This window comes from Pseudorca crassidens, chromosome 11 (assembly GCF_039906515.1).
Source record: "Pseudorca crassidens isolate mPseCra1 chromosome 11, mPseCra1.hap1, whole genome shotgun sequence".
In the NCBI taxonomy this organism is placed as follows: Eukaryota; Metazoa; Chordata; class Mammalia; order Artiodactyla; family Delphinidae; genus Pseudorca; species Pseudorca crassidens.
Window position 1 is genome coordinate 17,335,680 of NC_090306.1, and position 21,002 is coordinate 17,356,681.

At 37.2% G+C, this 21,002-nt stretch overlaps 1 protein-coding gene across 10 annotated transcripts in view; it reads right to left on the reverse strand.

The window, feature by feature from the left end:
- Nucleotides 1–8,367, reverse strand: part of ABCC9 (ATP binding cassette subfamily C member 9) — a 149,437-nt gene extending 141,070 nt beyond the window's left edge. For 3 of the 10 annotated variants that reach the window (XM_067695875.1, XM_067695882.1, XM_067695873.1), the window contains exons 1-5: nucleotides 7,856–8,366; nucleotides 7,391–7,505; nucleotides 4,841–4,901; nucleotides 3,354–3,515; nucleotides 431–572 (exon numbers count right to left, since the gene is read on the reverse strand). In XM_067695875.1, the coding sequence (XP_067551976.1) occupies nucleotides 431–572; nucleotides 3,354–3,495 (284 nt within the window). In that variant the 5' untranslated portion in view covers nucleotides 3,496–3,515; nucleotides 4,841–4,901; nucleotides 7,391–7,505; nucleotides 7,856–8,366. Of the gene's footprint in view, nucleotides 1–430; nucleotides 573–3,353; nucleotides 3,516–4,840; nucleotides 4,902–7,043; nucleotides 7,087–7,390; nucleotides 7,506–7,550; nucleotides 7,830–7,855 lie in introns of those variants that run through there. The other 7 variants (XM_067695883.1, XM_067695881.1, XM_067695877.1 and 4 more) reach the window with 5 other exon arrangements.
- Between the last annotated feature and the right edge of the window lie 12,635 nt (nucleotides 8,368–21,002).

The following is a 21,002-nucleotide window of genomic DNA, read 5'->3' on the forward strand; positions in this document are numbered from 1 at the left end:
TAAATTGAAATATCTGAGAACTGGGTATATATATTTATACATAAATATATAACCATTGGAGCTACATGTTAAAATAGACAATCTTTCTTGCTATTTATATCTATTTTGAAAGATAAGGTAAACGCCAAAATGTTTAAAAAGAGAGAATTTTCTGCCAGGGCTTTGTAGACAAAGGAGTGAAGAAACAGAAAGCACAGCAATGAGCACAAGCCCCAGAGATCCGAACTTGTATCATCAGAGAAAGGATGCAGCACCACAAAAATACAGACAACATACATGTTGATCGTATAAAACGGGTGGCAGCTGTGGCACCTAATAAGTTATAACCAAACAGTTAAGGCTGACTTGGTACGTTACACTCTTAACTGCTGTCCATAGCAACGTACCCACTAGGATTGTATAATCCCATTAACTAAGTGCAGTCACTTACGAATCTGAAACGATGCCTTCTGCTATTTCACACACATGCACAAATAGGAGGGCAAACGTAAGAATCCATCTCAGGTTGTGTCCAGGAAAATGAAGCCACGTATTGTGATGAATTTGTACTTTTGAGCTTTGACTCCCCCACCCTGAAAAAGGTAAAGAGATAAACAAAGGATCAATTAGAATCATGGAAATAATTTACATTGTGGTATGCTGGGTGGCAGTGGGGTCCTGAAACCTTATTCCTTTCTAGGATAGCAATAGAAATCCTGGGCTATTTTCATTATGTTAAAAAAAAAAAAAGAACAACTTCAATTAATGTTTCCAACACTGCCTAGGTTAACACGTTAACATTTGTTGCCTTGCTTAGGAATAACAAACTCTGGATGACAACCTGGTTATCTCATGCTCATTAAGCTCTTACTGACAGGTCTCTGATTCACTCCAAAGAAAAATAAATTAATGATGATATTAATAAAAGCTATTTGGAGTCTCAAATCTTTCAAAAGATGGGATCTGTGGGAGGACTGACCGAAAAAAAAACCCCATACTTGGTGATGAAATATAGGACCCATTGGTTGAGTCAACTCTTAATCATATGCATATCATGCAAGAAAAATGATAACCTATGACCCGGCCAGCACTATTCAGCAGTGCTAGTGGTATTTTCTCAAAGAAAGCTAAAGTGTTGTTGATTGACAAGCTTGTAAGGAGGCTCAGGAACATTATAGGTTCACCCTTAGTTGCTCACTGAAGAAAAGAACTAGTTACCAGATTACGTTTTAGTAAAAATTTTGATGGTTTCCCCTCAAAAACACAGAGTAATGTCAACTCATATATGAGGTGCTAAGAAAGGACCCCACTCTTGTCTCTTTTGTCACCGTCATTTTCTCAATTTTTTGACTATAGAGAAACCCCACATACTTCAAGAATGAATGGGGTTGTGCACTAAAAGTACTGAAGGAAGAAATTTCTGTATTTCTGGACAAAAGGGACCCCTAAAGCAGTCTTTGAAAAGAATACTAATTCATATCTTAGTTGTTCATTATTTGAAAACTAGTTACATTTCACATATTCTACTAGAATTTATGCTGTACACTCCTGCAGGTAAACTCTGTCTTTTTTTGCAACATTGCCGTTTTCCTTATGCCTGATACTTCTTTGAGATTTATTTATGATTTCTCACTAACTCAAGTAGCCAGTGTTATGGATCAGTAGTCTGCATTTTTCTCCACCATTTCCCTTTGACAATGTTAATTCCAATTCCACTTGATTCAAATACCCTTCTGCCAGCCACTGTGTTCCCTGCTAGAGATGCAAACAGGACTGTAATAATAATTGCTCTCCATAAGTTAACTGGATGTCAAAAAGGAATTATTAACTGTAAAATTGCAATAAAAAACAATGTTCTACTTTTGGCCAAAAGGCATTCTTAATGTCCTACAAATGCCACCACACATACAACAAGAAGTCCTGGTCCCAATATATTTCATGTCTATGCATTTGTTTGACATGAATAACTATGTACCAAGAGTTATGTTGGCCTCTGCATAATATATGTCATATAACAGAAATCCTTTGGTCACTGTTAGAATGCTAGGTGCATAGTAATCCCTCAGTTAAGACTTGTACAATGAAGAAATAAAAGCTTACAGATCATTTTTAAACATTTCTTTAAAGCCGATCCTTAAATTATGCTTGCTTGCTTTTTTTTTTTTTTTTTTTTTGCGGTAGGTACGCGGGCCTCACTGTTGCGGCTTCTCCCGTTGCAGAGCACAGGCTCCGGACGCGCAGGCTCAGCGGCCATGGCTCACGGGCCCAGCCTCTCCGCGGCATGTGGGATCTTCCCGGACCGGGACACAAACCCGCGTCCCCTGCATCAGCAGGCGGACTCTCAACCACTGAGCCATCAGGGAAGCCCCTATGCTTGCTTTCTTAACAGAACAGTCTGATTGTTTTCTCATTTATTTTTATGAGCAAAATCATGCATGGGAATATTAAGCACCAAATTCAAAATAGTGGTTACCTCTTTTGAAAGGACAGGAACATAGGATGCAGGAAGAGTAAGAGGATAAGGACATGGTATTCATACTTTTAGATTCCTTACAGTGAGGGTGGTAAAGTCAATAAATGTTTATTACATTAATCTCTGTCATTTTTATACATGAAAAATATTTTATAATTTTAGAAGGTCTATTTTGGTTGTTTTGGAAAAGTTATACAAATTATACATAATCGCTCTAAATAATTGTATTTTGTGTGGATATATATATGTAAACTACAAAATAATAGGGAAAACTATATTTTTACCTTCTTCCTAAATAGTTTGCACATGTACTCTTTCTACCTGAAACACACCCTATTTTTTACTTGCATGCTCTGTATCTTTCAAGTCCCCAAACATGTCACTCCATGCATTGTCCCCACCAGCCCCAAAGAGAGTTAGTTGCTCTGGTAGGCAAACGCCCAGGATAATTTGTTCCTGTATCTGTAAATGCGCTTACAAGGTGGTGTTGGCATTTCTCTTCACTTTCTGACACACTTGTTTCACTGGAAAATTCCTGTGAATATTCCAGGCAAGTACTGTGTTTTACCCATTTTTCATTCTCTTCACCTAGCACAAAGCAAGCACTCACCAAATACTTTTGATCTATCTCACATAATTCTCTTTTCCTCTTTTTAAAAAACTGCTGCTACTTGAAGTCCATTTCTAAGAAGGCATATGACTTCTGCTTTATCTATAGAATATCAAACGCCAAAAACATCAGTAATTGGAAAACGAAATACTTGCTTGTTCTTTTCCCACAGACTTACATGCTAGTTCTCGTGCTGGAGAAATTACATCAACATTATACCAGATCTCAGCCATTAACAAGACTCTTCTTATAAATGCTAGGTGACGAACTGTAGGACAGTAGGTTACTTACCAATAAACAATATTGGAAAAGTGATAAACAACAGGAAGACGTGAGGGACCAGGTTGAGGGCATCCACAAAACAGGGATTTTGCAACACACCATCATAGATATTATATGAAGAAATATTGTTACCACAGAATGAAAGGCTCATTTCTTCTTATACAGTTTACTCTAAAAGGAAGAGAAAGGAGGAAAAGCCTCTTACTATGAAATTCTCCTTCATTAAGTTAGAGACTTAAAGAGGTGTTATATCATAAAACTAACGCCCTTTATCTTTGCAGTTGAGCAAATAGAAGACTCTATGCCAAAGTTATTCAAGATTTACTTATAAAGGCCTTATACCTTCCATAAGATCCACTTTTCAATAGGTTTTTTATCCAGATTAAAATATTCCATTTTAACTTGGAAAATACATAATAATTCATATCTACCAATAGTGGTAGCTCAAAGGAGTGTTTGTCTAAATAATCAAAAACCAAAAATGGTTGTTTATCAAGAAAAAGGGGGAAAAACGAAACTGACTGGAAAGTCAAAATGGTGTAATATCAAATCCTTTCCCATGGTTATTCATTGAAAATGCTTTCACAACTTCAGCTGGACACAATTTACTGCAACATTTCATCCATTGCAGGAAATAGTAATACAAAGAGAACCAACTGGGAGGCAACCAGCACACAGCCTTTTTCTGAACAATAGAAAAATCAAGTGTTTAAGACTAATTAAATATAATTCAAGTGACAAGTTAATGAAACTACTCAGGTCAAAGGGTCACAGCCTATTCTTACATGAAACGCATCCTACTCAAGTTTTGAAACAAAGGATGCCTTTTTATTGGAAAGCTCTATTCCATTAGAGGAGAAGTGGACAAGCTTAGAGAAGAAACAGGTCAAGATGACACACGGTTTTCTTAGCCATTGTTGGGATTCTGGCTTCTACTCTGAATGAAATGGAGCCACTGAGAGGGTGGAGATCAGAGGAGTGACAAGCTCTGACTTACAACATTTTCAATGAATTCTTACTGCTGTGCCGAAACATGGTCTAAGAGCGAGGGTCTATTTCATCAAATGTGAAATGCCAGCAAGACTTTTAGCATTCGGAAAATTTCTTTTATGTCTACTATTTATTTAACACCTACTAAATTCTGGGAACTTTGCATACATTATTTAAGCCCTCAGAACAATGAAGCAACGTTTGTGGAGCTCTTCATATTTTACAGAGGATGCTATTGGTGTTCAGAGAGGTTCAATAACTTGCCAACCGGTAGAGTAGCCAGAATCCACAGACACGTGTCTGACTATAAACTATGTTCATCCCACTCCATCACATAGCTTCCAACCTATTTTTTTAAAGCAATCTCTTATCTATTCATATTAAAATAAGCAGCAGTTTAAGCTTTCAACCTCACTGGACTTTGTTTCTTTTCCATAATTATGTCACCTTGGATTCTGAGTTAGGTTATTCAAGCTTGGCAAAGGTTTAGATAACTAAAATAGTACCTTTTCTCTCTTTCCTTTCATTGATAATTGATTTAGTAATGGTCACGAATCATATTTTTTCCTAGAAAAAAACAAAATGTGTTATACAGAAAAGACTGGCAACAGTAGGCAAACTATTGGAGAAATCAAATTTTAAACAAAAATTTTACAAAACATATGAATAGAACAACTAGTTAGAAAGTCTGTGTATTAACAGTCTGTAAGTGGTCATATGGAATTCCTCTCATATTATTTCTGGTAACACTTTTTTTTCTTATGTTCTCTAGTCAAGACCTTTTTTCATCTTTTCCAAAAAAATGTTATATTTTTTTAAAAACTCAAGATGAAGTTATATACTTGCCAAATCCTTACCAACTGTTAAGGTTCTAAGCTAGATAAGGGAATTTTTAAAAGGACTTGAGATTTTTAAACTAGCAGTAAAAAGGAAGTTCTGAGTTTATAATTGTATGTTAGATGTATTTCTGGTAAAAATGAAGAAAACAGAAACTGAAAAATAATAGCTTGTAATGGAATTTTTAAGACTACATCCTTTACTTAATAGAAGTGATAAAAGGAAACTTTAAGTTCTCTTCATTGAAAGACATGTATAAACTGTTTCCTAGAACAAACCGGAAAATAATTTTTACTTTAGCTAGTTTTATAATCTTATCAAAAGTTATAGTATTCCAATTGGCTACATTTATAAACCTTGATATTTCATCATGATCACTGAGCCAGATGCTAAAATAGAATCTGAATTTGCAAAACATCTATATACTTCATTAACATAAGCACTGCCTGCCTGGTATTTAATCAATCCTGAAACCTACCAATTAAGTAATCTTTGGATATGTAACTGTGGAAAGAAAACATCAGAAAAGTACAACAACTTGAAAAAGTCAAAGAATATTTTTAGCCATGCACTTGATGTCTGGGACTTTAGGCCATTAATTAATTAAGTGTAAAAATACTTCTTGACGCTGACCATGCACTGGGCACTAGGAGTTCAGCAGTGCACATAACAGCAACAGTCCCTGTGGTCCTAGGCTATATAAATCAGACTAGATGTATCCCAAACATTCTTGGTATAATGTAAAGGTTATGATCCAAAAGACAGGGAAATATACAATGACATAATGGCACTAAAATGCATACTTCATACTGGTAAAGTAAAAACTTTAGAATGATGTTTTTCTACCATCATCTTAACCTCACATTTCCCCTTGGCTCCCAGCCTGTTCACTGTCTCTCTCTGCATGCCTCCTTTTTTGCTTTTTCTTCTGCCTCTTCCTCTATCCTTTTCCCCATACCCCTTAGCCTTCTCCTCCCCAACACCCAGCCTGTATGCAGCACATTCTAATAACCAGCCCTTACTACAACCCAACACGGACAAAAAGAGGGAAAAAGTAAACTTATTGCAGATCTGTTGACATTGTTTGTGTGCACCTGAGGCGTTTTATTCAATCAGGATTTTTCAACTAATTCTTAAATCTCCAATTGTCATTCAGGGTTTCCCTCCCAGGACCCAAGTTAAGTTGGGAATGCTTTGGGAAGGGTATAAATTGCTGCTCTTGCTGGATAAATGCTGTCACATGACACCTACAGCCCCACCCCTTCTGGAGCTGTCTAGTTCAGCCAACACTGAGAGGCCCCAGCATCCAGGGGGAGGGAGAGGGAAGGAGGCCAGATAGGAAGATATGACATTTTTCTCCCCACAAGCATTAACCCACAGAAAGATGTTCAACTGTTTATGATAGCTGATAGGGTTGGAGAATTTGACTGAATGAACTTTAAAGACAAACACCAAAAGTGAAACTTCAATTCTAGGGACCGTCTGTAGAGTAGAAAACGTAAAACAAAAATATTCCTTGATGACCACACTTATGATTTCATGGCAAGAATACTACCCTCAGTATTCTTATGCCTTGAAATATATTGGGTGAAGTTCCACACCCTCAGGATTTATAACATTTGGATTCAGTTGATGAATATAAAGTAAATAAGTGAAAACTAGCACTCTTTTCTGTTCACCCAGCAGACAGTGTCAGTTCTGATGGGACAGCAATCCCAGAGAATTTAACATGCTGGAAACACCTGAAGAAAACATGCTAAATGCAATATAAAAAGCTTGCATTCTCACACACAAAATAACTCATTCTTCAGTTATTCAGAGATTAACCAAATTATGATGTGAGACACAAACACAACATTTTAAAGAACTTACTCAAGGCTTTATCATCACCTAGGGTATGCTCAGGATCAGATCACTTAGGAAAACAAATGTAATTAAGTTATTTGAAGTTATTCAGTCCATGGTTCATAAAATACGAAGTAAAAGACATCTGTCTGTCTATCTATGTATGAATGACAGATCCAAGTAGAAAATCACAAGCAAAAAAGTCCCGACTTCCGATTTAATGCCTGAGCTGAAGCACCCATCGAAGTTCTACTGCATACCAAAGGAAATGTTGGAACAACTCAGCAGATAAGATTTCTTACACAGACACTCCAGTGATTCTTTTTTTTTTTTTTTAAATCCCACACTGGACAAATAAAGCAACAAATAAATACCTTGGGCAATCGCTTGATGCTGCTTCAAACCCCTACTGGCGCACTTGCACTACCTTCGGAACACCGGCTTCCTACACTGTCTTAAGTGTAAATTTAAAAGCAGGACGCAGAACTCCTATAAATCAAAGAGGAACACAAATTAAAGCAGATGGAAAGTTACCTCATGAACAAGACGGAAATGTCTGAGAGGGGAAAAAAAAATGGAATAACTCCTTTCACTACATCCAGTTGGTTTAAGCAGGAGCCGACCAGAGTTTTCTAAGTAAAGCTGGAAACCTGATCTCCACGCCCTCTCTTTCCCGGCTGGGGCCCGGTCCCTTCATCCTAGAAATAGCGACGGCGAAGGCGAAGCGCCGCGAGAGTGCGCGGGAGCCTTCTGGTTGCCGAAAGATTAGATCAAAATCGACAGCTGAGAGTTTTCTGTAAAATTCTGAAACGCTATTTATGTAGAAGACACGGACTCACTTGCTCCGAAGGCAGCGTTTCCTCCCCTGGCCGATGCACGCCGGGCGCCGAGCGGATTATTTTTAGGGTAGTGGGAGATCAGCTGCTGCCTCCTATCGAGTTTCTCAACTGCACAAACTGCTCTGGGCTGGGGCGGACGCGGCGACTCCGAGGCAGGAAACTGGGAAGAAGCCCCGAGCGAACGCCGCGCCTGGGACTGGAGACCCTCCCCACCCCCGCTCGGCCCAGCTTTCCGCCGCGGAGCGGCAAACTTGGGGCGCGCGAGACAAGGATTTTAAGTAATGTGCGTCTCCCCAATTCATTAGACGCCTAAACTTAACAATCTACGATTCCGTTATCCCCAGAGTCGAGTTTCCCAACGTTAAAACACGCAAGGTCACTTGCACTTGTAATTTTTTTTTACCCCAGGCTCTGTATGCGCCCTTGTATTAACCACATAAAGAAGCGGATTTGGGGGTTTCACCATTTTCCCCCTGAGCGGACCGGGGAAAGGAAGGGCTCATTCCACACGGAGGAAACGGCTGCCAGGCTGTATCCTTGCGTGGGAATGTCTCGCTTGAGCAACGCAAGCTCAAGCCGAATAATCGCCCCAGTGCCCCGGGAAACCTGGTGACTCCTCTGGACCAGTCGCCGCGCTCCCGAAGGGCGACCTTTAACCCTTGCCCCCCGAAAGTGGGGCTTTGGCTTCCCACGGGTTTACAATCAGTTCCCCTCACGCTTGTTCCCGACCAGAGAGATCATTAAGTCTCAAGGAGATAACGTGTTTAAAATACACACACGCCACAAGAACTCCCCAACCCGGACGCAAGCAGTAAATTTTGCCCCGGGCAACCCTCTGTAATTAACACTTGTTTTTATCAGGGGTCAGTCAACGTGAAATAACCATTGTTTTCGTCAACTGTCCTGATCTGAGAAAGGATGGTCAGCGCAGAGGGCTGGTGCCTCCGAGGCTCTGTGCGCGACCCCCGAGGAGCACCACTCCAGGCCCGCGGGCCGCCGGAGCTGGTCCCCAGACCCCAATCCCAAACCCCGGCGGCCGCTCCGACTCTGGGTCGAGCCGCCCCTCGCCCTGCCAGCCCCGGGCTTTCCCGGCGGGCGCCTCCCTCTCGGAAGGTCGCTGCTTTCCCGGGTGAGGCCCGGCATCCTCGGCCAGCGACTGAAGCCGGGAGTCGCGGCCGCTAGGGGTCTGCGGGGCCTCGTGGGGTGGCACCGGGAGGGTCCCGGAGACTCTGGGCCCGCGTACTTTGAAAACGTGGCTACTGCACCCTGGAGCTGTTTGTCGCGACGCAGGCGCAGCTAGAAAGCGCGCTTCCAGGATGGGGGTGCCGGGACTGTGGCCTGAACCGTGGCGACCCCGTGAGCAAGCCAGAAGGGAGACCAGAGGCTCCCAGCGCGTCTAGGAAGAGAGAACTGGAAATAAGGGGTGCAGATAATCCCCAGATACAGACTCTTGAGTGTGACCACACAAAGTCAAGTTGACTTTGAGATTTCATATATATATATATAGATATATATATCTAACAAATATTTATATTTCTTAGATATGTATAGCTAACAAAGATACATATATATATAACAAATAAGGTCATTTGTTACGATTAAAAGTCATGCTTTAAAAAAATTTTTTCTTAAGTCAAACTTTGGGAAGTATGGAAAAGTATAAGGGTGACCAATATAAGCCCTCAAACTTATAAAACTACTGAAAACATTTAGTTATATTTTAACAAAAACAAAACAAGTGTAGTGTTAAAAAGCATGGATCCAGGAGCCAGCCTGCTGTCAAATCCCGCTACCCTACTAGTTAGCTCAGAGACTTGGGACAAATTGTTTAATCCCTCTATCAATTTCTTCACATATTCAATGGGACGAATAAAAAAATGCATGCTTCAAGGCTTTATGTGAGGATAAATGAGGTAATCCCTTTAAAGCTCCGAGAGAGTGCCTGCCCCTTCAATAGAAGCTAAAACGTATGCTATTGTGATTATGTTTTCTATGCATATTTTATATTATTGGCAGCTGCAAAATAATTTGTCTCCTCACAGTATCTCTTAAAACAATTATTTTCTGATGGCATTTTAAAATCGTTGTAGAAATACTTTTAAATGGCTGCATCATGTTTCGTTTTGTGTCTATACCATAATTTTAAATCCATTTTCTTATTGTTCGTCAGAAAGCTGCCAGATTTTCACTACCATGGTTAATACTATGATGAACTTATTAATAAAAGGTTTTTTTTTTGTAGCAGATAGTTTCTTTAAGATACATTCTCAGAAAAGTAATTACAGGATCAAAAGTAGTAAATATTTTTAAAGCTGTAGACACAGAATGCATAACTACCTTTAGTTTGTGTAAACTCTCTCCAAACTCTACGAGATGACCTATTACACTTACACCCAAACCAGCAATGAATCTTCTTAACGTTTTTAAAAATCTTGTAATTTCACACATAACATGTTATTAACATCCAACGTTTTGCAAATGTTCATAAACTTTTGTATTCCCTCTATCAGGATCAGCTTGTTCACATACTTGTTCATCTAATGGGTTTTAATGAAGTTCCTATCATTTGCATGAACTTATAATAAGAGAGGGATATTAATCCTGTTTCATATATAGGACTAATATTTTTCCAATTTGTCATTGAAAAATGATGGTGGTTCTACCTTTACAGAAAATAAAAATAATTGTTTTTATACATTCTATACAGATGTATTAGAGCACACACCACGTGCAAGATCATGTGCACACGGAGGTCCATCGTGAGTCCGACCTGCAGGGTCTTTGCTTTCCTGGTGCTTCTTCCTAAAGGAAAGTTTACTTTGGCAAATCTGGTGCTTTTTACCACTGCGTTGTATTCCAGTGCTTTAGTTAATAAATATTGACCTTCATTTTTATTTTTTCAAGGTTTTTTAAGATTTGATTCCGGAATTTTTTGGGGCAAAAGCCATGGGATAAGAACCTAAATTCATATTTTATTTGTTACACCAACACCATTTACTGAATAATCTTTTTCCTTTGCCCTGATGTGTTATGCGACCTTTGTCATATATATATATATATATATATAATTATTTTATAATAAGATCTGTTTCTGAGCTACTTGTTCTGTTCAATTAATCTGTTTTTCAGTTTTTTCTATTACTATGATCAGATGGATATAATTATTATAGCTTTAAAGTATATTTTAACAGTGGTAGTGCCAGTCCTCTGTTTACTCTTTTCAAAATTTTCTTAGCTACTCTCTTTTGGAGATTTTATTGGAGTTTCGTTAAATCTAGGAATTAATTTATAAAGAAATGTCATGTTTTTAGTGTTCTGTCTTTTCCATTTAACTCTTCTTTTTATCTTGATATTAAATTTATATAGTTCTGTACATTTCTTGTAATGATTGGTCACACAAATTCTACATATTTGTTTTCATATTTTATACTGCTATTAAGAATACACTATTTTTTATGTTTTCAAGCTGATTATATATTTATCTTATATCCAGCCACTTTATTAAACTTTCTCAATAATCCCAGTATTGTTTTGCCATATCACCTTGACTTTCCAGAAAATATGACTTTTATCTACAGATAGCGGTATACTTGTGTTATGCACTGCATGTTTGTGTCCCCCCCCACTCCATCTTACATGTTGAAACTCTAACCCTCAATGGCATTAGGAGGTGGGGCCTTTGGGAGGTAATTTGATTTAGATGATATCATGAAGGTGGAGCTCCCATGATGGGATTCATGTCCTTATAAGAAGAGAAAGAGATAGAGCTTGCTTTCTCTGCTCTCTACCATGTGAGGACACACCAAGAAGGCAGATAGCTGCAAACCAGAGAGTGAGCCCTCACCAAGAACCAAATCTGCCGGTGCCTTGATGTTGGACTTCTTAGCCTCCACAACGGTAAGAGATAAGTGTTTGTTGTTTAAGCCTCCCAATCCATGGTAATTTGTTACAGCAGCCCAAAGTGACTAAGCCAACTTGTTTCCCTCTCTCAAATACTTACAGCTTAATTGTATTTTGTCTCTAATTTTATCAATTCTTAATTCCAGAACAGTGTTAACATTAGAAGACAAAACATTTCTGTTTTCATTAGAAATATATACAATATATTTTCAAATCAACTTTGTTAAATATAATTTTCATAAAATAAAAACCATCCATTATACATGTAAAATCTAAAATGCTTTGACATAACCATGATCCCAAAAAGATATAGAATATTTTCATTTCTCTGGGAAGTTCTTTTTTGCCTCTGGCTAGTCAGTCTCACCATCACCCACCTAGAGTAACCACTAATCTAAGGTCTATCACAAGAGATTAGTTTTGCCTATTTAGAAATGTCATATAAATGTAGTCATACAGTACAATTCTTTTGTGTCTGGCTTCTTTGGTTAAGCATAAAATTTCTGAGATTCATCCATGCTGTTGCATGCATCAGTAATTTATTCCTTTTTATTTCTGAGAACTCCATTGTATGAATATACCACAATTTGTTTATCCATTCACCTATAGATATACATTTGAGTTATTTCCAGTTTTTGACAATGATGAAGAAGGCTTCAATGAAATTCTGTAAATATAGTTTTCATCTCTTTCAGGTAAATACCAAGCACTGGATTTGCTGGGTCATATAGTAATTGTACATTTAACTTTACAGAAATTGCCAAAATGTTCTCCAAAGTGATTAAAACATTCCTTCCAGAAAAGCATGAGAGTTCCAGTTGCTCCTTAGTCTTGGCAATATTTAGTACTGTTAGTGCTTTTTTATTGTTTTTGATTTTTTCTAATTTTAAACCTCATATGGGGTGTGGAGAGTTTCCTGACTGTGGTTTTAATTCACATTTCCCTTATGACTAATGATTTTGAGCATATATTTTCATGAGTTTTTTGGTCATTCATATATCTTCTTGTGGTAAGCATAATTCTAAGATGACTTCCATGACCTTTGCTCCTGGTATTACTTCCATGATTACATTATGTTACATATCAAAGGCATTTGGCAGATGTAATTAGAGTTACTAATTACTTGACTTTAAAAATAGGTAGGTTATCCAGATGGACTTCATTTAATCACATAAGCCCTTTAAGAGCAGAGAGTTTTCACAGGCTGATAGAAGAAAAAGTCAGATCTGAAGAACAAGAAAGATTCGATGTGAAGAGATTTTCTATTGCTTATATGAAGAGACCACAGCACAAGGACTTGAGAGTAGCCTCTAGAAGCTGAACACAGTCCCCAGCCAACAACCAGCAAGGAAATAGGGACTTCATTCCTACAACCATGAGAAACTGAATTCTGCCAACAACTTGAATGAGCTTGGAAGTGGATTCTTCCCCAGAGCCTCCAAATAAGAGCCCAGTCAGTCCAACATCTTAATTCTGTCTTGAAAGACCCTAAACAAAGCATTCAGTTGAGCCCACCTAGGCTGCTGACCTACAGATATGTGCGATAATAAATGAGTATTGTTATAATCTACCTAAATTCATGGCAATATGTTATGTCACAAAAGAAAATCAATATACTTCTTTTGTGAAGTGTCTTCAAACTTTTGCCCATTTTGTTTTAATTGGTTACTTATCATATTATAAATTGTAACTTTTCTTTATATGTTCAGATACATCATTTGTCAGCTATATAATAAACTGAGAATATTTTCTGCCAGTTAGTGGCTTGCTTTTTCATTTTCTTAATGGCAATTTAAAAAAATGCTTTCATTTTGATCAAGTCCAATGATTAATTTTTGTTTATTTACTAGTTAGTGCTTTGACTTTCCTCTCTAAGAAATCTTTATCTACCCTAAAATCATAAATATTTTCTCCTACATCTTTTCTAGAAATATGAAATACAGTCATAGATTTGTGTTTAGGTCTATGGTCAATTTTTGTGTATGCTATGAGATAGAGGTTGAGATTCCTTTTCTTCATGTGTAAAATTAGTTGCTGAAAACTGTTCTGTTCCCCACTGAACTATCTTGCCACTTTTGTCAAAAATCACTTGACCAAATATAGGTTTCCTCTTGAGCTTTCTGTTCTAGTCCATTGATCCATATGTCTTACCTTTTGCCATTATCACTCTTGGTACTGTAGCTTTATAGCAAGTCTTGAAATCAGGTAGGTTAAGTTCTCCAAATTTGTTCTTCATTTTCAAGATTATTTGAGCAAGTTCAAGGCACTTTTCATTTCTGTATAAATTTTCAAGTTAGCTTGTCAATTTCTACAAAATTTTGCTGAGATTTTTATTGTGATTGTGTTGAATCTATAAATCAATTTGGGAAGAATTTGCATCTTAGCAACATTGAGTTGACCAGTCCAGGAACACAATACATCTCTCTACTTATTTAAGTCTTCTTTTACCTCTCAGACATGTTTTCAACTTTTCAGTGTAGAGGTCTTATACACAATTCAAGGAATCTATCCCAAAATATTTATGATTTTGATGCTACTATAAATAGTATTTTAAAATATCATTTTCCAGTGCTCATTACTAGAATATAGAAATGACTTTGTATCCTGCAATATTGCTAAATCCATTTATGAGTTCTAGTATTTTTACAGATCATTTAAGATTTTCTACATTCATGATTATGTCATCTATAAGTAAAGTTTTACTTCTTTCTTCCCTATCTGTATCCTGTTTCCTTTTCCTTGCCTATTGCCCTAGCTAGCACCTCCTATGAGATGTTGAATAGAAATAATGAAAGTTGATATCATTGGCTTGTTCTTAATATGAGTGGTAAAAGGATTCAGTCTTTCACTATTAAGATATTATCTTCAGGTTATCTATAGATCTCTTTCATCAGGCTGGGGATATTTACTGCTCTTCATAGTTTGCTGAAATAGTTTATCATAAATAGATGTTGAATTCTGTCAAATTTTTTCTGGATCTATTATGCTGGTCATATGCTTTTCTCATTTATTCCATGAATAAGCCAAAATTAATTGTTTGATTTTTTTTTTAGTATTAAACCAACCTTACCTTCCAGGGATAAATTTCTCTTGGTGATGATATTATCTTATTTTTATATATTCCTAGATTCAATTTACTAATACCTTATTTAGAAATTTTACCTCTGTCTTAATGAGGGACATTAGTCTATAGCTTTCTTTTCCTTTCTTTGTGTTTTGACTTTTGGTTTTGGGTTTGAGGGGGAGTTTTTTTTATTTGTTTGTTTTGGCAATGTTTTTATTCAGTTTTGACATCAGGATTTTGCTGGCCTCATAAAATAAATTTGAAAATGCTCCTTCCGCCTTTGTTTTCTGAAAGAATTTTGTAAGATTATTATTTTTTTCCTCAAGTTTTTTATAGAATTTAAAATTGAAGTCATGTGGGCCTGGAGTTTTCCTCGTACAATAGCTTTTATTTAAGAACTTAATTTCTTTACTAGATATGATAGTATTCAGATCTTCTGCTTCTCTTTGTATCAGTTTATATACTCTGTGCTTTTTAAGGAATTTGTACATTTAATCTAATTTCTAAATGTCTTGGCACACTGTCATTCATAATATTTCCTTAGTATCCCTTTGATGTCTGTAGGATATTTGTTGATATCCCTTTTTATTCCTGATATTGGTAGTTTTCATTTTCTCGCTTTTTATTGATCAGTTTAGTTAGAGATATCTATTTATTTATTTATTTAGCTTAAAAATAATTTTGGTGCTATTGACTTTATATTTTTTTTAATTTTTTGAAATTTCTTCTTTGACTCATTGATTATCTAGAAATGTTTTAATTGCCAAATATTTAGGGACTCTCCAGATTCCTTTGAGTAGCGTTTATTTAGGTAAAACTTACATATGGTCAAATCTAATCTTTTAGGTTTACAGGTCTATGAGTTTTGACTAATATATACTGCGATGTGACTAGCACTACAACCAAGGTATAGAATCTTTCCATTACCAGCCTAATTTGGGAAAAAAGAAGGCTTAAAGTCTCCTAAGCAAAAAGACAAGCATGTACAGATGCTCAGACGCTCCTAAGACCTCGCGTGCTTGAACTGTAAGTACCTTAATGTAGCATAAATAGAAATACAGTGAGCTGGAGCTGAAAGGATTGCTAGAGACTGGCTTATGATGGGCTATATTTCAAACTAAACAATGTGGAGCTTCTTCCCAGGTTTTCTAAGCAAGCATGAGATGCTGTGGTCCCTGATTTTAAAAGATCTCTCTGAATGCAATGTGGAAGGTAGATTAGTGAGGATGAGAATGGAGACAGGGATGCAAAACAGGAAGCGTTTACAGTAGTTCTGGGGGAGAGGGCCTAAACTATCAGTCACAGTGGGACCGGGAACAGAAGATTCTCATGAGGTGTAATTGCCACATGCTGTAGCTTCTTTTAGCCTTAGTTCTGTTTGGCTTTTCTCTGCCACTTGGACACTCTTGACTTAGTCTTCCTTTTTGAAAACTTGCTTCCTTTAGTTTTAGCCCATCAGACTCTTCTTCTCTTTAATATCTTGCCTTTCCTCAATCCCCTTCAATGAATCCTCTTTGGCTGCTCACTCCCTAAAAGTGGGTTCCACTGTACACTCTCCTCCTTTATCACCTTCTACTCCCTCTAGGAGAGATCTTATTCATCCTCATGGCTTTAGCTAATATGGTTGTGATAATCAAAAAGCATAGACTTTTCTGAAAGTTTTGTTACTACCTGCTGTATGACCTCAGGCAAAGTTATCTTACTTCTCTGAAACTCAATTGCTTCCGTTGAAAATGGGTATGATAATGTTGTATATACTACTGTGGACTGTTGGGATGACTTAATGAAATATGTACCGAGCAAAATGTTTGCCATGCAGAAGGCAGCCAATAAATTCCCTTAGTTATTATTTCAAGTTTGACTTCTCCAAATGGATGTCCCACAGGCATCTTTGGTAAATCCTACAATATTATCTGCCCAGCGTCTTTGTCCGAGGAATTCTCCCTTCTCTTGATCTACCTGGTTACTATAGGAGCTGCAATGTTAGTTTGTGACCCCAGCCTCCTAACCACATCTCATTTGACATTTAATGGGTACATGGCCAAAGCTAGACCAATCAAGATCTTTCCCCAATATTTTGAAATTGGAACTGAAAAGAAAAGAGAGAAAAAAGAGAGTTCAGTCTCTCCCTCAGTGACTGATTCTGATAGAAATAGAGAAAGAAGGGATGAGGAACTGCAGAGAGCAAAGACTAGAGACAGGAGAGAGTCTGGACGGTATTTGTGTCCCTTAATCTAAGCCAACAGCCTACTTCTTCTCAGATTCCTTAAGGTGTCCCAGGATTCCTGTGAGTTCCTCATTTTGCTTAAGATAACCAGCGAAGGACTCCACTATCTGTGATGGGAGAAAAATGTCCTAATAGTGCACCTCAAACTCACTATGTCAATAATTGAACTTACTGTTCCACGACCCCACACTCCTCTGATTCCCAATCTCTGTTCATGCTGCCACATCCCCTATACCATACAATTTTGACTGAATCAGCTCTCCAACACACACATTCAATTGATTATGAATGTCTCTCAGATTTACTTCATAAGTTACCTATCATATCTCTCTTCCCCATCCCACTGCTGCTGCCTTAATTCATGCTCTTCTTGTCTCTCACTGAGACTATTTTGTTACCTGCCAACTGGTGTTTCCATGGCTGAATTGTCCTCCTCCCCCATTTCTACCACAGTTTCCAGACTTATCTTTGTAAACACGGATCTAATCATGTCACTCCTCCCCAATCCCTCAAAGTATGGTCTGCCAATGACCTGCACCAGAATGGTTGTTTAAAATGCTAATTCCTGGGCCTAATTCTGGCAAGACCTACTGGATCGGGGGAAGGGGTCTTCCAACAAGAAACCAATGTACTTTTACAAGCATCCTAGGTGATTCTCAACACTATTAAATTTGGGGAAAGAGTGATCTACTCAATAAAAGTTGAATGCTTTAGTTTGCACTCTAACTTTCCCAGTCATGTTTTTAAATATCATCCAAACACCTTATGCTCTAGGCATATGGCACACCCACTATCCATAAAGAAATCATTTTTTAAATATCTTCTAGGTCTTTGCCCTTGATTTTGCTCCACTTGTCTGAAATGCTGTTCTCTCCCTCATGCAGCTATTAAACATGGCTTCTTAATTACATTCTTTGCTCGTGGTTGTATCTTTTATTGAACTATTCTGTATTCGACTTATTTATATGTCTCTCTTCCCATGAGGTCTTGAACTCAAAAAGTTCAAAGCTAGGACTGTGTCTTCAACTCTGTAGCTTCAATATCTATTGCATTATCTGGGAAACAATAGACAATCAATGAAAATGTGTTAAAGGAATCTGAGTTTACCAGATAATTGTCCTTTCTTTTACTCTTTATTTTTCTGTTGTTACTACAGGGCAAGTGAGGCAGAAAAGAATAGAATGTAGAAGTAGGCTTCTGTGATACAACAAGGAACTACCTTGCATGGCTCTAAATAGCCCTCTCTGAGCCTGTCACCTCCAAACTGGAGAGTTCCTCATTCTAGGTGGGCTATAGTGACCACCCAAGTTCAGTGCATAACTATGAACTATTAGGAAGCAAGAGTATCCACTTGCCCATTAGGATTTATATTTGGAGCATATCGACAACACTGCCTTTACATTGGTTTGGTAGAAAATCTCAGCGATGTTAGTTTCATGAGTATTGGTTTCTTTGAGTTGGGCCAGGCAAATCTAGATATGCTGTTTATTAATATTGCCTTGGTGAAATGGAAGAAAATTAAAAGAAAAAATTATATAAATAATATCAAGGATGAATTAAAAATAATGTAGACGGAGAATGGGAAAGGGACCTCAAATCTTTATTTGTACATTAAACGTGTACTGGGATGGCGCCAACATTCTTCAGGTTTAGCAAAGACATGACTGTTGGCAAATATAAATATCTCCACAATTAACAGAGAAGATTCATACTTTTGTCATTAGTTAAATGAACTACTTCAGGAAACTATACACTTTTATTTATTCGAGCTGAAAATAGTAAAACTATTTTTACTTCTAATATATAATAAAAATAAATGAATTTGCATGTTGCTAATTTGGGTACTGTAATAAATTTGATTAAATTATTTACATCTGGAGTATTTCTGACAATAGCTCATTCAATTAATATTGTAAACATTTCAAAGGTATTAATTATATGACTTGAAAAAGTAAACTGCTTGACATATTTAGAAAGAAAGCTGTTAATACTTGATATGTAGTTATAAGTATTTCCTATATAATCCTTTACATAGACATCCAGAGATCTTATACTAAACTAATTAGCCTTAGTTAAAGGTCATGTAATTGCTTTCCCTTTGTGAATTCTACAATTACTTATTTTTATTAAAACTCATTTTCTCTTAATACATTTAAATTTTTAAGAATTTAGTAGGCAAAATTCTAGAAGCAATGTTATACAGTATGTCAGATCTGCCCAAATCTTAGAGAGTATATTTCAATATGTCTGATTATTATACTTTTCTGTATTCATGTAGGTGTATATAGAACTCCAGATGTGTATTGTACACGTGTGCTTATCTACATCATATATGTTACTTGGAGTTTACAAAATTAAACACATGCTCTTTTAAAGCTATTATTATTCTGTGTATGTCTAACAAAGCACTCTTTTCAGGGTATAGGAGGGTAAATATTTCTCCAGCCCCTTCCAAATTTTCACTTGAAAAATAAGAGAGAGAGAAAGTCATGCTTGTTCTACCAGTGATCAGAAGCCACAAGCAAAGTGGATTCTTTGGGCCAGGGATTAATGACTAGTTTCAATGAAGACAATATCTATTCCCTAAAGGGGAACAGTTTTGGCAGTTTATAGGCAGAGTAGGGACCTTATACTACTGTGTCTGTTCCAGTAAAACACGTTAGGGCTTGTTTCTCTCCTGCTTCTACAGCTTTCCTTACTTACCTCCCAAGCTTTTCCTTAGAGTCACCCTCAGTATTTGAGGGGAGTGAATGTATACCTTCATGAACTTGGCACTTTAATCCAAAGTCCCCCCTCAAGACCAAAATTTCTTGTCATCTTAATTTTCAACTTAAAAATGCAAACAAATTTTACGTTGTACCCTGTAACCCCAGCACCGCCACCAAAGAGCCATATCCACTTTCTAAATCAGTATTTCCCAGAATCCAACATTCTACCAGAATGCAATAAATGTTTGTTGAATGACTAAGTAATATATTCAAGTTGACGTTAATAGGGAAAAAAGTATATCTTTGAGTAAAATCCATGCCTTAGGAATATGCTCCATGGTTACTCTGTGGTGTCAAGCGTCCAATGCACATATCCCAGCTTGAGAAACATGGTGATATAATGGCCTCACAACTGACTGTTTACCAGGATAACTTCCGGAAAATACTTCTAAATACAGTTAATGTTGCTGAGTCATCGTGCCAAATACAACTCTTGGGCTACAGGAATTACAAGTTAACTTTAATCTTCATTTCCTTATTCAGTTAGCCATGAGATAACGAAATCACTATTCAAACAATCAAATCCAAACTTTCCTTTGCCCAGCTGGTTAGTGCCTCTCTTCTTTCTGTAAATTGTGTCAGCTCTTTCTCTGATTGGTCTCTGCGAAGCAGAAAGCAGAAGCAATCAATCATCTTCATAACTTAGCTAAGAACAGAAAGTGTTGGGAAATAATAATGCAGATCATTTGGCCAGAGAGGGAGTCTGAAGGGGAGAATAGAAAATCTTTTCTTTACGAGCTTGCCTGGAAGGTACAAAAATTCACTCCTTTTTTTCATGAAAAGTCACAACTGTGACAGGTAATTTGAGCAACTGCTCTGTGCCAGGCAGTACGCCAAGCATCTTATTCAACCTCACTGTTGTATCAGCTGAGTATTTCACAATCTCTCTTTTTTTTTTTTTTTAATTGGAGTATAGTTGCTTTACAATGCTGTGTTAGTTTCTGCTGTACAACGAAGTGAATCAGCTACATGTATACACTTATCCCCTCCCTCTTGGACCTCCCTCCCCGCCCCCATTGGTGAAGAAACTAGTGAAAAGATAATAACTGTATTTCTCCCCACGCCCACCAGAAACCTATTGGTACTGGGAATATAACAAGGATTTGAAGAGCATAGAGAACACTGCAGAGGAGTAATAAGTAAACAAGCAAATGCAATATGTTTGCTCCACAATTACATAAGGGTTAG